Source organism: Cebus imitator, unplaced genomic scaffold (assembly GCF_001604975.1).
Source record: "Cebus imitator isolate Cc_AM_T3 unplaced genomic scaffold, Cebus_imitator-1.0 Scaffold161, whole genome shotgun sequence".
NCBI classification, from domain to species: Eukaryota; Metazoa; Chordata; class Mammalia; order Primates; family Cebidae; genus Cebus; species Cebus imitator.
The window spans coordinates 833,772-851,085 of record NW_016107476.1 but is presented as its reverse complement, the minus strand read 5'-3'; the positions used below and the strand labels follow the sequence as shown (position 1 = coordinate 851,085).

Below are 17,314 nucleotides of genomic sequence, written 5' to 3'. Positions count from 1 at the left end.
GGCACTGAGGTTTGTGGCGCTTTTTTTTGTTTTTTCCCCTGGAATCTACTGTCCTGGTTCTCTGCTCAGTCCCCTTTTGGAGCCGGCGTACGGGCGACTTCCCGTGGCTCCAATCGCCAGCCTAAAGGGCCCCTGGACCAGTGTGTTTTGTACGGAGAACTGCGGCTCTGGGGTGCCGACAAAGCAGCGGCATGGGGCAAAGCAGCGGAGCTGGCCGGCACAGCCGCGCTGGCCGAAACAGCCGCGCTGGCGACCGTGGATCACCTCTGCCCGGGAATTTCCTATTCTGTGGGCAATAAAAACGCGGCGTCCACTCACCCTCTGCGCTTTCACTGGGAGCTGCAATCCTGAGCTGTTCCTAAACGGCCATCTTGGATCCGGATCTATTTTATTCTTATCTACATAACAAGTGTTAAATAGTCATGAAACGTTTTTTTATTCTGAATAAATATGGTTGAATTCATGATCATTCTGTAGCTTACCCTGATTATAAATTTCCATATGGTTTTATAGATTTGGCCATATGTTTTCTAATTTCTGTCTTCTGAGACAGAAAAATACTAACTGCACAATTATCCCTTCCCCATTCTTTAAAATGTTATCTCAATTCCCTTGATTATATCAACTGTACCTCTCTAATCTTTCTCTATTAATGCCTTTCTTAAAATTGGGTTGATGAAAACAGTACCAAATTCTGAAGATATGGTCAGATGTGCTATGATCTTATATAAATGTAAGATCATACTTTCTGTTTTATTTCAGCTACTTTTTTTAATGTCAATATTTCTAGGACTTTTTAGCCATAATATTTCAAAGTGTCTTTTAAGCCAACCCTTTTGCCTCTGGACTAGACTATTTCTAAGCTTTTTACTATTCAACGTCTTTTGGCACAGAGATTTCACAACCTGTCTCTCACCTTGAGGAAGTTCTTATAACTACCATAAACCTTGCTTTCTGCAATTTAAGTTGAATTTATATCCTTTTTCTTTTCTCTATAGAGATGGGAACAGCCCCAAACTGGAACTGATGCTTTCAGATGAGGGCTAGTACTGAACATAGTAGAAAAATTACAGTATTTCCAGTTCAACATCATTTTTAGCCTTTATATATTAAAGCTTCCTGACTTTGTTTCAATATTAATCTCTCAGGAGATGTTATTTTTTAAGGTCCAAATGAAATAACAGTTGCATGTCTAACATTAATGTTTATTATGCTTTTTGCTACTTAGAACCAAATGAAGTATTAAAATAAAAAATGAGTTCTCAAAACCCATTTAAGGTCTTTAGCAGACTCATGTTTTATTTGATAGAACTATAATCATAGGACTGGGTTTTTGCCTCTGTTTTGTAGATTTTATCTTGTTATTTTATTAGTCAAATTATGTACATGACTTTTTCATTTATATCATCCTTATAAGCTGTGAAAATAGAAAGTTATTTAAAACAGACAGTCTTGAAGCAGATTTCAATGTGTGTATTCAAAAAGCTTCAGTACGTAAGCTAAGAATTCTTCTAGGTATCAAGAGGAAAAAGAAGACACATTCACTGCCCTTGAGGAGCCTATAATCTTATTGGGGAAAAAGATTATAGAATTGTAACTATAAAATACTTAAAAATAATACAAGATAGTATATATAAAATTAGATGCTTAATATGAATTTTATTTTGCATTTTAAAGATTAATACAGAATATATTTTTTACTAGACAAATCTGTTCTGTTACCTAAGGCATCCTAAAATGTCTAATTAATTGTTTCATTCTGATTTCTGTTTTTATACTTTGAAGGTTCAACAGTTTTTTGAAAAATCCTTCCTCTTACAGCTTTTGAAAACTCATGAAAATGCGTTAGTAAAACAGTACAGTGAAATTACAAACCAAAGGAATATGCTTCTTCAAACCTTTGTAAGTTTCTAGCCACTTAGAAAAATCTATTTCACTAATTATGTTAAAAAGTATTTAAATATACTTGTGTAGTTTTAGAAAATTATCCATGTGCATATTAGCAGGTACTACTTCTTAGATACCGGAAAGTATTAAGTACTATTTAAAACCAATTGGTAGAGTAATATCAACTGGTTTTAAATAAATAATACTATTTATTAAGTAGTTGATACTACTCTACCAATTGGTTTTAAATAGTACTTAATACTATTTATTAAGTAATAGTTTGAAAGAATTGTATGGACAGGAATGTAATGTAGCAATTAAACCAATAAAGCCAATAAAACCAATTGGTTTTAAATAATACTTAATACTATCTATTAAGTAATAGTTTGAAAGAAGTATATGGACAGGGATGTAATACTGTATAGCCATTATTTGCGGTGGTAATAAGCACAAAAGAAACAGTGGAACTGATTTGAATTGCTCAAGCATTGAGACCTTGGATAAAATCCTTTTGAAAGGCAGAGAGTTTAACACTTTAGGCATATTTATGGATGTGGCTAAAAGGATGGATATTGTTCATCTTTTTATATTAACTCAGAGCCAACAGTCTGAGCAATAGTTTTGAATAACAGGGCCAATGTAGAAATACGACTGTGATTAATTGACATTTTAAATAAAATACCTTGAAAGATATTAAAAATACATATCTGAAGTCAGAACTAACAGTCTTGGTGGTTTCAAATGAAATGGCCAGTTCCAAAATGTGGCTCAAAATTCACTGACATAGCTTAGAAAAATATGCTAATGTTTAGATTCTAGCATTGTCGAAGAGTTTAGGTTCTTACATTGTCCATGGTTTTAGGAAATTCTTATTTCTCTGCCATGTTGATATTTCATAAAATGTGAACTATTATGTAAAACTGATTTTGAGGTGAATATATAATTTTGCCATCATCATCCACATTTTAAAAGGTTTTCTTGGCTATCCTTGTTTGTTTATTTTCCTGTAAGGCAGTAATTCCTTTAAGCGTAGATTTTATCTTTGCAGTTTGACCATTTAATTACTTTACTCTCCAGCTTTATATTATAATTATACAATAGAATATGATTCTGAAGTTTAAATCACAAATAAACAGACATAATGATGAGTGGTAGAATATCTACCTCAATAATTCTCCCAAAACTTTAAGGTTCAATCTTTCATCTGAAGACAGTTGTTACTATATAATAGCTTCAGTTTTTTATTAATATTACTACAAGAAAAAACATTTTTGCCATGATACCAGAAAGTATAATTATATACTTTCATTGTTAGTAATTCCAAATTGTTATATCTTAAATAATTAAGGAAAATACTATTGCAGCTAACACTTATATTTGATATTTTATTTATGTTTTTCAGGAGCGTATAAAGAAACAGATGATAGAGGAGGAGGATAAATTTATTAAGGAAATTACAGACTTCAATAATGAGTATGAAATAACAAAGAAAAGAGAGCTTTTGATGAAAGAAAATGTCAAGATTGAAGTATCTGACTTAGAAAACCAAGCAAACATTTTGAAAAGTGGTATGAATAAATATTATCACCTCATTTGTCTTGCATTAATGAAAATAACTTATTTTGAATGAATGAATTTTCCAAAAATTTCACTTTTTCATAAGTGAAATTGGGTTATTTCATAGCTATTCTTTTACATTACTTCGAGTGTTCTAATGAAGATCTTCCATTGTGAGCAGTTTCAAGTGATTTATAAGTACATGTGACATGAGCATTTGGTTATTCTTTTAATAAATATGTTATGTGATAGGCACTGTTCTTGGTCTTGAAGATATAAAAGTAAAAAGTGGAGGAAGCAAATACGTTAGCAGACATTTACAGCACATTGTGATGGAAGCTACGGTAGGACTTAGGACTGGTGCTGTAATCCTCCAACAGTCCAGTATAAGCTAGGAAGTAAGTTTACACAGTGGAGTGGAGAGAGTTTTATTTCAGGAACACCAGTGATAAGGTTTGGGTTTGTGTCCCCACCCAAATCTCATGTCAAATTATAATCCTTAATATTGAAGGTTGGACCTGGTGGGAGGTGATTGGCTCATGAAGGCAGATTTCCCCTTTGGTGCTGTTTGCATGAAATTGAGTGATATCGTCAGATTCGCTTCTTTAAAAGTGTGTGGCACCTCCCACTTCTCTTTCTTCCTCCTGCTCCAGCCATGTAAGATGTTCCTGCTTCTCCTTTGCCTTCCTTTCTGAGGCCTCCCCAGCCATGCTTCCTCTATAGCTTGCAGAACCCTGAGCTAAGTAAATGTCTTTTCTTTATAAATTAACTCAGTCTTGGGTAGTTCTTTATAAGCAGTGCAAGAATGGACTAATAAAACTAGTATGTGGGTTGTTTCAGCCTCTGATAAGATCCTCAATTAAAGTAGTTGCCAAAAGAGAGAGGGGATGAATTAAAGAGTTGTTTAAGAAAAGTGACAGGACTTTTTCAGCTCTTAATGTGGACAAAAATAGGGAAAGTCTAGGATAAATCATAGTTTTCAAACTTCAGAGATTCAATTATAGCATCAGCTTAATGTCCAGTATTTCCTTAACTAAACTAGGTTCAATTGCATATGAGGCTCCTTGGATGTAGTTCCTTATGTCACCCCTTGGGTACATGTCCTCTTGATCTGAGGACCTCAGCCAAAGAAACAGTTGCCCTTCATGTTCCCAATATACTATGGTGAGATAGGCTTAGGATAATCACTAGCAACACTTCTGTTCAGAAAGCAGAAACAAAGGAGTCATTGTTCCATAGCAATTTTGAAATTGAGCCAGGCAAGTATTGGACATTCTTTGATTAGGATTCAGTCATCCTCCTGCCTGGGAATGATTCTCCATGGCTCTTGGCACCACTTTCTGTGCTCCTGTTTCTCTTCTGTAAGTCATTCTTTTTTTTAAAAAAAAAGTAAAAGATAGCTTGTGTTTGCAATTGTCCTCTGCCTTCTTCCATTCTGTAAAAGTTGAGTATCATTCTTTTTATTTTTCACTGCCTCTGTCCATTTCAGTCCAAGCTCACTGTGTTTATGTACATACAGTTCTCTTAAAAACTTTGTGGGTCTCACATGAATCATACTGAGGCTCATTTCATTAACTGCAAATCTCTTTGAGACAAGCCCTTTTATGTATTGGCCTTCCACTAAAACTTCCAAGACAATATTCGTAAACTTCTTAATGGCTCTTAGTTTGACTGAATGGTTCTCTGAGGCATCACCTTGGATTTTTCTGATGTCTTAGGAAATGGTTTTTAATTTACATGCTATATTTGGTCTTTAGACTATGATTTCTTAAGAATATTGCATTTTGTCTTTGCCCTCAAGACATTTCTTAGTGATGAGAATGAAGGCAGGGAGGGCATCTTATAGAAAGGCTATCAAAGTTGTTTATTTTCATTCCAGAACAACCATTAAGGAAAAAATGCAAAGACAAATAGCAAAAAGGACAATATAGAAATTAAAAGACAGCCTAAAATATACATTTAATCTGAAAGAAAGTGGGAAAGGGAAGGAGATGAACAAAAACACAGAGAACAGACAGAAAACAAATAATAAAATGATACACCTGAATCCATTTATAATCGTGCATCACTTTAATACTGGAGATATGTTCTGAGAAATGCATTCTTAATATCATCATTGTGTGAACATCGTAGACTGTACTTATATAAACCTGGATGGGATAACCTATACCCACCTGGGCTATATGGTATAGCCTATTGCTCCTAGGCTATAAGCCTATACACAATGTTACTATACACTATACTGAAGACTGTAGGCAACTGAAATACAATGGTAAGTAATTGCCTACCTAAACATATGTAAACCTAGAAAAGGTACAGCAAAAATATAATATAAAAGATTTTTTTAAATGGTACACCTTTATAGGGCATTTACCATGAATGGAACTTGTATAACTGTAAGTTGCTGTGGGTGAGTCAGCAATTAAATGGTATATAGATGTGAAGGGCTGGAACATTAATGTGCATTACTGTAAACTTTATAAATACTGTATATTTAGGCTATGCTAAATTTGTAAAAAGAATTTTTCTTTTTACAAAAATTAACTTCAGCTTACTATAACAACTTCAGCTTACTGTAACTTTTTAACTTTATAAGCCTTTTATAAACCTTTTATTATTTTTAACTCTTCTAATAACAGTTTTAAAACACACATTGGATGGCTATACCAAAAAAATTTTTCTTTATATACTTATTCTATAACTTCTACGTTAGAATTTTTTTTTAACTTAAAAAAATTTTTAAAAATAAAATACAGACATGAACATTAGGCCTACACAGAGTCAGGATAATCAGTATCACTGTCTTCTACCTCTATATCCTGTCCCACTGGAAGGTCTACAGGGACATGGAGCTGTCATCTCCTGTGAAAACAATGCCTTTGTATATGGAAATACAAAGTACTTAGAATAGCCAAAACAATTTTTAAAAGAATAAAATTTAAAGATTTATACTCCATGATTTCAAAATTTACCAAAATTTTACGGTAATCAAGATAACTTGTCACTGCCTTAAAAATAGGCATATATATAGCTAGAATATAAGATAATCCAGAAATAGAAATGCATGTTGTTAACTAGTTTTCAACAAAGATGAAATGGCAGTTCAGTGGGAAGAGGAAAGTCTTCAATAAGTAGTGCTAGAAGAATTGGACATCCATTGCAAAACAATCATCCTGAACTCTTCACACCATATTATAAATTAACTCAAAAGAGGCATAAACCTAAAAACAAAAGCTAAAATTATGAATTTCCTAGAAGAAAATATAGGAGAAAATATTTTTCATCTTGGGATAAGCAGTGATTTCTTAGATGGGACACATAAGAATCATGAACTGTAAAAAGAAAAACAGATTTGATTTAAAATAAATTGAAAATACACTTAAGAAAATTAGAAGACAGCAATCTTGGAGAGAATATTTGCACTAAATATATCTTCCAATGTACTGTTATCCAGAATATAATAAACTCTAACAACATAAAAAAAAAAAAAAAAAAAGAAAAAGGCCAACTATAAAAGGGGAAAAAGTTGAACTTCACCAAAGAGTACTAATGACCAATGAACATGTGAAAAGATACTCAATATCTTTAGTCATTTGGAAAATACTAACTAAAGCTGCAGTGATATATCACTGTATGTTCAGTTAATTAAAGTTAAAAAGACTGACCATACTGGGGGTTTATGAGAATGTGGAGCATCTGAAACTCATATGGTAGTGATGGGAATGTAAAATAAATGGTACAATCACTTTAGAAAATTGTTTTGCAGTTTCTTAAAAAGCTACATGTACATTTACCATACAACCCAGCCACTCCACAGCTAGATACTCTAGATAAATGAAACCTATATCCTAACTTTTTGGCAGTTTTATTCACAGTCGTCAGAAACTGAACATAAATGTCCATTAAGAAGTGAATAGTTAAAAGTGGCATATATGTGCAATGGGATACTCAGCAATAAAAGTGAATAATTCTCCTAACACACTACATGGACCTATTTCAAAATAATATGGTGATTAAAAGAAGCTAGATACATGTAAACTAATCTATAGCAATAATAAGCAGCTCAATGGTTGCTTGGGTCAAAATGGATGAACTGTGAAGGGTCACAAAGAATCTTTTGTAGTTGATAGAAATGTTTAGATTCTTGTTTATGGGGGTTTCATATGTGTCAGTGACTGTCGAAAGGCATGGAATTGTTTGCTCTAAATGAATATATTTTATTTAAATTATTCCTCTATAAAAATTTTATAGAGGAAATGTTTAAGAAAATGTTGAAGAAAATGTCCCTGATATCACAAATACTGTAGGAGCCCTCTAGTTTGGTTCCCTTTTTCTAGAAATACAGATTGATTTAAAAAGATTTGTTTTCAGAGTACCTGATATTGTTTTTTATTCTTTCAAAAAGTCTGTTTTAGGTATTTCATAACATCATATAAAACTTTGATCTCCTTAATAGCAGGGACTTTATTTTGATTAATGTGCTGGGCCCAACAATATGAATGAGATAATAAATTGATGACTGCTTCAAAAGGAGAAGCACAAGATGATAGGAGAACATATGTAAGTAGACTAAAACTGGACTAAGAAGTTAAGGAGGATTTCCCAGAGCAAGTTGCCTTTAGACTGAGGTCTGAAGGATGATGCTGATTAGCCAAGTGAGAGATTTGAGCATAGATGTCAATTAGATGGTTGTAATTTAAGTCAAGACCTCAGAGATAGTTCTGGGCTGGAGATATTAAATTTTGGGACTCACCTAGAAAGGAAGTATTGAAAGAAAATGGGCAGAAACCTAGAGAACACCAGGATTTTCAAGGCAAGAAGAACAAAAAAGTGAGCAAAGGGTCTAAGAAAGCTGAGTGGAGTTGACGTCACCTAGGGAGAGAGTAATTGAAGGCATGATCAACCCATGTTGATTGCTGCTGAACAGTCAACTAGAATAAGGACTAAGAAGCAGCAGTCAGAGGTGTCTGGTGGCCTTCAAGAAAAGGAGCGGATTGAGGTAATAAGCAGGACAGAAGCCAAGTTGTAAGGAGTTGAGCAGAAGGAAGAGCAGAAATGGGATATCTGTTAATAAAATTCATTATGTTACTATATTACAGTTGGAAAAGCATATGATTGTCTCAAAAAAGAGATGTAGGGGAAAGGAGGGAAGAGTGGTGGAGGAGAGCTAAAGGAAGAAGAAGAAGGAGAGTGTGAGCTTCAATCTGGCATCATGATTAACAGTGAAACTCTAGAAGTATCTCCATAAAAGTTAGTAATAAGGGAAGGTATCCAATATCATCACTATTTTAACAGTGTTCTAAAATTATCAGGCAATGAAGTTGGAAATACTGTGTATATTTGGAAACAAAGACAAAATTGTCATTAGTTGAAGCTGATACAACTTGATTTCACTGAGTTTTCTATGTGTAGTTGTATCCTCCACCATTCTTCCCTCCCTCCCCCTACATCTCCTTTTTGAGATGTTCATATGCTATTCTAACTGTAATCTTTAACATAATGACTTTTATTAATAGATACCCTATTACTAACCTTGCTTAGCTGTGTACACTTAATCTTCTAATGTATTACTGAATTCTATTTAATAACATAATCTTTAAGATTTTTGCATCCGTATATGTGAGATTAATCTGTCTGTGTGTATTATGTTGATTTCACAAAAAGAATACTGAAGCTTTGTTCTTTCCCTGCTTGGAAAAATGTATATACTATAGTTACCAGTTCCTTTACAGTTCAAAAGAATTACTCTGTGAAACTGTTTCTGGTGACTATTCTTGGTGGTGGTGGTGGTGAAGAAAAAAGTTGTTCAAATTTTAAGCAGACATTAGAGCTGTTTACTTCCCAGAGCAGTGTCGTTTCCATTTATCTTCTTACCTGTCAGTGTTTGCTCTTCCATTTCTAATTCATGCCACCATATCTGTTATTTTCTGACACTTGACTTTTCTCCTCTTTCTTTCTTCATTCTGACCTTGCCCACTGAGCTTTTAGCCCATAACTATGATTAGTCAGCAAGTTTCTTTGGGTTTTGAATAATCTCCATTTTTAACTTCATAGCTATTTTTATTCTTTTTTTTTAAAACCATTTTCTGCTACTCCGTGTTTTTTTCTCCACTGCCAGACATCATCTCTGATTTATTATTTTTTAACCACAGGATTGGATTATGTTCTTATTCCTTGAGTTGCCAAAATGTTAACATCCATTTTTGTAAAAGATATTATTAGTACTATACTTTTGTATTAAGCCTCTTAGGTTATGTTCTGTTTAAATAGCAAACCAAGCTTTTCAACATGTTTTGCCATCTCTGCAGCTTCTGGTGTCTCTCCACCTTCCAGTCTCACCCAGCAGCTTCTTTGTGTGAAAGGCATGCTGCCCTCTTTTGTGTTTCTAGATTATACCCTGCTTTCTCCTGTCTCAGGATCTTTGACTATGTTCTGTTTGGAATACTTTTTTATCCTTTATCTAGTATAGGGGTCCTCAACTCCTGGGCCAGTACTGGTCCATGGCCTGTTAGGAACCAGGCTGCATAGCCAGAGGTGAGCAGTGTCTTCGTCTGTCTTCATAGCAACTCCCCATCACTCACATTACCACCTGAGCTCCGCCTCCTGTCAGATCAGCAGTGGCATATAGTGAGATCACATTCTCATAGGAGTGTAAACCCTCTCGTGAACTGTGCATGCAGGGGATCTAGGTTGCATGCTCCTTATGAGAATCTAATGCCTGATGATTTGCCACTGCCTCCCATCACCCATCACCCCCAGATGGGACCATCTAGTTGCAGGCAAACAAGCTCAGGGCTGCCACTGATTCTGCATTATGGTCAGCTGTGTGATTATTTCATTATAGATTACAATGTAATAAAAATAGAAATAAAGTGCACAATAAATGTAATGCAATTGAACCATCCTGAAGCCACCCCCTCTTGCCACACCGTGGAAAAATTGTCTTCCACAGAAACAGTCCCTGGTGCCAAAAAAAAGCTGGGTACCGCTGATCCAGTTAACTTAGTCATTCTTCTGATCTCAGCTCAAATGTTACATCCTCAGGAAATCTTCCCGTGATACTCCACCCTCCCAATTCATTGCCCTCAGTGGTTTTTCTTCAAAGCATTGTAATTACACACTTGTATGATTATTTGATTCCTGTCTGTTTCTTCCACTGAAGTATAAACTTTCACAGAGAGAAGAACTACATTTAGCTTACAAATGTATTTCTGAAATGTGCTTAGTTTATTCACCCATTCAGTAATACTTATTGTGCACTTTTTGTGTATTAGGCAGTTATAGGACCTAGTATTACTGTAGTGACTAAGAAAAGAAAAAAAGTCCCTGCCCTTGTGGAGCCTACATTCCAATATGAGAGACGGAAGAAAGAAAGAGAGAGAGGGAGTGGAACAAAAATAAGGGAGGGAAGAAGGATAGATAGATAAGGGGTGGGGTTGGAGTGGGGTGTGTGGTACAGTTTTAGATAGATGTCCAGGGAAACACTCATTGATAAGGTGAGTTTTTGAATAAGATCTGAAAGAGATAAGGGAATAAACCAAATGAATACCTGGCGGAAGAGCATTTCATAGAGAAGGAATAGTTGATGGAAATCACCTGAAGGGAGATTGTGCCTCATCCATTTTTGAGAAAAAGCAGAGCCAAATCCCTTTTGAGTAAAGAAGAGGTCATGAGATCAGAGAGGTGACGGGAATCTAGATCTTTCAAAACCTTGTAGGTCATCCTAAAGACTTACTGAAGTGAGATCAAAAGCCATTGGTGGACTTAAGCAAAGGAGCGAAGGGGTCTGACATTTGAATAGGATTACTTTGATTGCTATTGAGAACTTAAGGGAGGTAAAAGCAGAAAGGGAAACCTAGAAGATGGTGGCAGCAATCCAGATGAGAGATGATGAGCGGTTGGATCAGGGATGCAGCATAGAAGTGGTAAGTGGTGTTCAGGTTCTTGTATGTTTTGAAGGTAGCAAGCAGGATTTCATAATGGACTTGATGTGGAGTATTGACAGAAAGAGAAGTGTTAAAGTTGATTTTGAGGTTTTTGGCCTCAGAAACTAGAAGTATGGAATAATTGATATTCAATATATCTGTTTGTTAAATATCTGAATAGTTACTTTAAACATTGGTAATTCATAGATAAAACACTTCATCACTTTTGGCTTCAAAATAATGATGTCATAATGTTTTTCTCAGAATTTTCCTCTTGCTCATTTCTCCCAGTCGTTGAATTCATTTATCTTAGATGTGAAATAAGAAATTATATTACGCAGCTTATTTGCTTGGCAGTATCCTTTAATGATTGGCAGTGTACATATGAGAAAGACAACTCACATGTTAAAAAATCTAAATTAATTTTGATTGTCTTAGTTGGTTTAATATTTATAACCATAAAACCTAGCTATTGATTAGAACATTATGGGTTTAAGGTAGTAGAAGAAATTACAAAATGATTACCACATCAATTATACCTCAATAAAACTGTAAATAAAAATAATAAATTTAACAGGCAATAAACAAGTGGGAAAAAAGTTTCTGCCACAAAGTGTTTATTTTTTTCTGCTTAATAAACCTCATAAGAAATTGGCATCTTTGTTTTATTTTTTCTTTAAAGGATTAATCTTTAGACTTACCTTTTTTATTTAGCCTAACATGTCAGGATTAAGAAAAATATATTTCAGAAATATTTAAATCCAGTATTTCTCTATCATTCTTGCCTAAGTTTTACAAAGATTCTTTTAAATCATGGAATGTCTGATTAATCGATTAATAATGAATAAAATATTGTATCTTTTTAAATTTCTTGAAACTTATGTTATCATATCCTGGATTCCCTCTATTAAGTATTAGCATATAGTTATATTTTAAACTTTTGTTTGTTAAGGGAGCGGAAGCATAAATGTAAACATATTTTCATTGAATTGTCCACTTTCAGTTACCTACACTAGTGCACAAAGACATTGTGAATAATAAAAAAACATTTAAAGTCAGTTGCATGATTTATTTTAGTTTTGTTCAACATGCTTTATTATCTACTGTATATAGTACATCAGGCACTGTACAGAAATTGGAATTTAAAGATGAATGAGGCATAGTTCCTGTTTTCAAGGAGCTTGTGATCCAATGTGGAAGAGAGGCTGTGCCACTGCACTCTAGCCTGGGAGACAGAGTGAGACTCCATTTCAAAAAAAAAAAAATGGCAGCTCCATCCATGTTACTGCTTCTGAGGACCTTCCAGTAGGTACTTGTCTTCCAGGACAAGATGTGGAGGTGAAAGATAGTGGTATTGATTATTCTGACCTTGTGTAGGCCTAGGCTAATTGTGTGTATTTGTGTCTTAGTTTTTTACCAAAAAATGTTTAAGAAGGAAAAAATAATATTTTTGTACAACTGTACAATATATTTTTGTTTTAAGCTAAGTATTGTTATAAGTAAAAATGTTTTTAAAAAGTTAATTTAAAATGTTACAGTAAGCGAAAGTTAATTTATTTAAAAAAGAAACTTTAAAAAAATATATATATGTATTTTATTGCATTTTACGTTCTGGGGTACATGTAAAGAACGTGCAGGATTGTTGCATAGGTACATACATGGCAATGTGGTTTGCTGCCTCCATCCCCATCACCTATATCTGGCATTTCTCCCCATGTTATCCCTCCCCAACTCCCTAGTGTAGCCTAAGCATAGAGTTGTTAAAGTCTACAGCAGTGTCGAGTAATGCTGTGGACCTACAAATTCACTCACCACTTACTCACTGACTCACTCAAAGCAACTTCCAGTCCTACAATCTCCATTCATGCTAAGTAACTTACACAAGTGTACCACTGTTTATCTTTTATACTGCAGTTTTTGCTGTACTTTTCTAGGTTTACACATATTTAGATACATAAATGCTTATTATTGTGTTCCAGTTGCCTGCAGTGTTCAGTACAGTAACATGCTGTATAGGTTTGTAACCAAGGAGCAATAGGCTATACAGTGTAGCTTATGTGTGTAGTAGGCTGTCTCATCTGAGTGTGTGTGAGTACACTTGATGTTGTTCTCACAACATAATCATGTAAGTACTTATGTCTCAGAACGTATTCCTGTTGTCAAACAACACATGGCTGCACATGCATGTTCATAGCAGCATTATTCATAGTAGCAAAAAAGTGGAAACAACCCAAATGTCAATCAGCTAAGGAATCTAAAACCAAAATATGGGCATAGCTATACAGTGGAATTATATTTAGGCATCAAATAAATGAAACACTGACACATGCCACCAAATGGCTTGTATTGCAATCACTATGCTAAGTGATAGAAGCCAGACGCAAAAGACTACATATTGTATGATTCCATTGTTCTGAAATGTCCAGAATAGGCAAATCTGTATAGACAGAAAATGGATTAGTGGTTGCCTAGGGCTGGCAGAGCTAGAGGAAATTGGGACTGACTGCTAACAGATATGGAATTTCTTTGGTGGGGGAGTGAAGTGTTCCAAAATTATATAATGGCAATTGGATGCACATATCTGTGAAAATACTAAAGCCCAATGAATTGCACACTCTAAAAGGATGAATTATGTGGTATGTGAATTAAATATCAAAACTGTAAAAGGAACCAAAGGGCTCTAAAGGTTAGAAAATAAAATATCTGGGCAGGACACCATGGCTCAAACTGTAATCCCAGCCCTTTGGGAAGCCAAGGCAGGCAGATCACAAGGTCAGTAGTTCAAGACCAGCCTGGCCAACATGGTGAAACCCCATGTCTACTAAAAATACAAAAATTAGCCAGGTGTGGGGGTGGACTCCTGTAATCTCTGCTACTTGGGAGGCTGAGGTAAGAGAATTGCTTGAACCTGGGAGGTGGAAGTCGCAGTGAGCCCGGATCGCACCCCTGCATTCCAGCCTGGGTGACAAAGCAAGACACTGTCTCAGAAAAAGAAAGAAAGAAGGGGAGTGAGAGAGAGAGAGGAAGGGAGGAAGAGGCAAGGAAGGAAGAAAGGAAGGAAGGAGGGAGGGAATGGGAGGGGAGGGGAGGGAAGGGAAGGGTACCTGCTATGAAAAATTTCCTGGAAGAGGTTAACAGCAGATCAGAGGCTGCAGAAGAAGAAACCAGAGAATTTAGAGATAACTTTAAAAATTGAAACCCAGAGGGAAACAAAAGACCTCAAAAACCTAAAAAAACTCCTCAGAGACGTGTAGAATATGAAACAATCCAATAAATGTGTAAGTAGAGTACCAGAAGTTATGGCAGAAGAGAAAGAATGTTTGAAAATTTAGGAGATGAGTCTAACAGGGTGAATTAGGATTTGTCATGAGAATAAAGGGAGGAAGGGCATTTTCAGTAGAAGAAACAACATTGGCAATATTGTGAAAGCTTGTAGCCACATTGTGAGTACTATGCAATGTCATTTTTCATGTCCTTTAGTTATGAAAGATAGTTTTCTTATTTGGAACTTTATTTCACTAAGTGATATTACATATTTTGAATTCTCTTTTGGTAGACTAATCATCTACTAACTTATCTTTTTGTATCCAGCTGGTGATTAATAAGTTCTGGTCAGTTTCTTAAAGAGTTTCTACATGGCCATGGAAAGCCAGTTGGGGCTGAAAATTAACTATATGCTGCTTAGATTTTTACTGCATGAGAAAATGTTAATAATTGCTGACATGTAAGGCAAAGCCTACATACTTTTAAAATAGATTTGTTTGTTTTTCTACTTCTTTTTAGGATTGATTTTTTTTCTATTTCTGTGAATACCACTGGAATTTTCATGGAGATTGCTTTGAATCAGTATATTACTTTGGGTAGTATGGATATTTTAACAATATTAACTCTTCCACTTCATAGACATGGATATCTTTTCACTTATTTGTGTTGTCTTCAGTTTTTTTAATCTATGTTTTATAGTTTTCAGTGTACTGATCCTTTACTTCCTTGGTTAAATTTATTTCTGAGTGTTTTATTTTTGATGCTTTTGTATCTATTTCTAGAAATGAAGTCAATGGAACATGATAGTAGCCAGTTAAGTGAACTTCAGAAACAAAAGAATGAATTGATAGAAGAATTATTTACTCTCCAGAGAAAACTTAAAGGTATTACCTTCATGGGTTAATTTATTTTACTGATAAATATAGTTATATATGCATTGTAAGGGCATATTATTATTTTAAAATATAATGCTGGGATATAGTGCTATTATTGATATAAAAAAGAAATAGATAAAACACTAATCAGTGTGAGATTTGTTATTTTTAATGTTACAAATTTTTAAAAGATTTTTTATACATTTAATTGTTAAAGTAGAAAATAAAAATCGTTAGTATATAAATTGTATATGCAAGCACCAAAAATTAGAGTATTGTTTTTATGAGTGGATAGTCTTTATGTTTAATTTTCAAAATATTGAAACTATTTTTTAAATCGTTTAGTTTTTGAGGATGAAGAGAATGAATCCATTTGTACTACCAAATATCTAGAGGCGGAAAAAATAAAAATTAATGAAAAGCCTCAAAATGATGCAGAATGCTTAAGGTAAGAGTTTCCTATTATATTTTGGTAAAAAATCAGGTAATTTTTTAAGTTTAATAGATTTCAGTATAAAGCTAAGTCCATCAATTATTAATTTAAAGTTCCAGGTGAAGACATTATTTTCTTCTCTGTGTTTTCTGTCACATGCTAATAAGACAATGCTTGGGCTAGAAAGTGCTACACATAAGTTCATGATGCATTGGGTTGATGATTAATAATAGTGAAATTAATTTTATCTTTTCTTGAGACTCAGTATTTTTCACATCCCAAGATATAAGACAACTCTCCTTTCTGTTCTTCCTAACTTTCAGGGAAAAATCATTGAAATTGTTTTTCATCTTTCTAGATTCCAGCGGGGGAAATCAGTCTGCTATTTTACTTGATATTTGTCACTCTGGTTTTGTTCCTAAAAAGTGAAAATGTTTTTTCTGTATGGAATAGATAGATGCTTTTTGCATTTGGATAATGAGTGTATGATATTTGAAATGACATAGTCATAAACACAAGAAGAAAAGAGCTCAAGTTTAAAAATTTTTTGATTAATAATTTAATGTTACCTTTGCTGGCTTAATTTTAAAGAAGTACCTATACTTTCTAGGTTTCATCTAAGTAAAGAAACCTCATTACTGGATCTGTGAAGAAGCAACTGAAGCCTTCTTTCACATAAATCATATAGGAAATATGTCCACCAGAGCTGAAAACATGCTTCATATTAGCAGTGTATTACCTCAGGCCATAATTTTAGTAGATTGTGAGAGAATATTTGCAATTTAATTTTAAGTTTTATAAGCATAAAATATCAATCTCTTGGGTGATTTGTGTGAGGCAGAATGAGTTTTTAATTAATCTGCTCATACTTTTTTTTTTTTACACTTTTGGAAATGGTGATGCCCACTAGTATCATTATAGTTAGTAGTGTGAGGGCTTCCAATATGAATTCCAGTTTTGTGGGCTTATCACTTAGTCATAAAAATGTGCTCTGGGTTAAAATTAAACACACAAAGTCTGTTAGAGAGTGCTTTTTCCTTCACAAATGATGACTTAGGAAATTTGGATAGAAATATCAGGCCGGGTGCTGAGGCTCACACCTGTAATCCCAGCACTTTGGGAGGCCCAGGTGGGTGGACACCTGAGGTAGGAGTTTGAGACCAACCTGACCCACATGGAGAAATCTCATCTCTACTAAAATAATAATAACAATACAAAATTAGCCGGGTGTGGTGGCACATGCTGTAATCCCAGCTACTCGGGAGACTGAGGCAGAGGAATCACTTGAACTCAGGAGGCAGAGGTTGCAGTGAGCCGAGTTCAAGCCATTGCATGCCAGCCTGGGCAATAAGAGCAAAACTCCATTTCAGAAA

At 34.5% G+C, this 17,314-nt stretch overlaps 1 protein-coding gene across 1 annotated transcript in view; it reads left to right on the top strand.

The window, feature by feature from the left end:
- Window positions 1-17,314, top strand: part of CCDC172 (coiled-coil domain containing 172) — a 65,729-nt gene that overhangs the window by 21,492 nt on the left and 26,923 nt on the right. Inside the window, exons 4-7 of the mRNA XM_037743967.1 lie at window positions 1,786-1,902; window positions 3,290-3,455; window positions 15,416-15,517; window positions 15,854-15,956. Of these exons, the coding sequence (XP_037599895.1) occupies window positions 1,786-1,902; window positions 3,290-3,455; window positions 15,416-15,517; window positions 15,854-15,956 (488 nt within the window). The remainder of the gene's footprint in view (window positions 1-1,785; window positions 1,903-3,289; window positions 3,456-15,415; window positions 15,518-15,853; window positions 15,957-17,314) is intronic.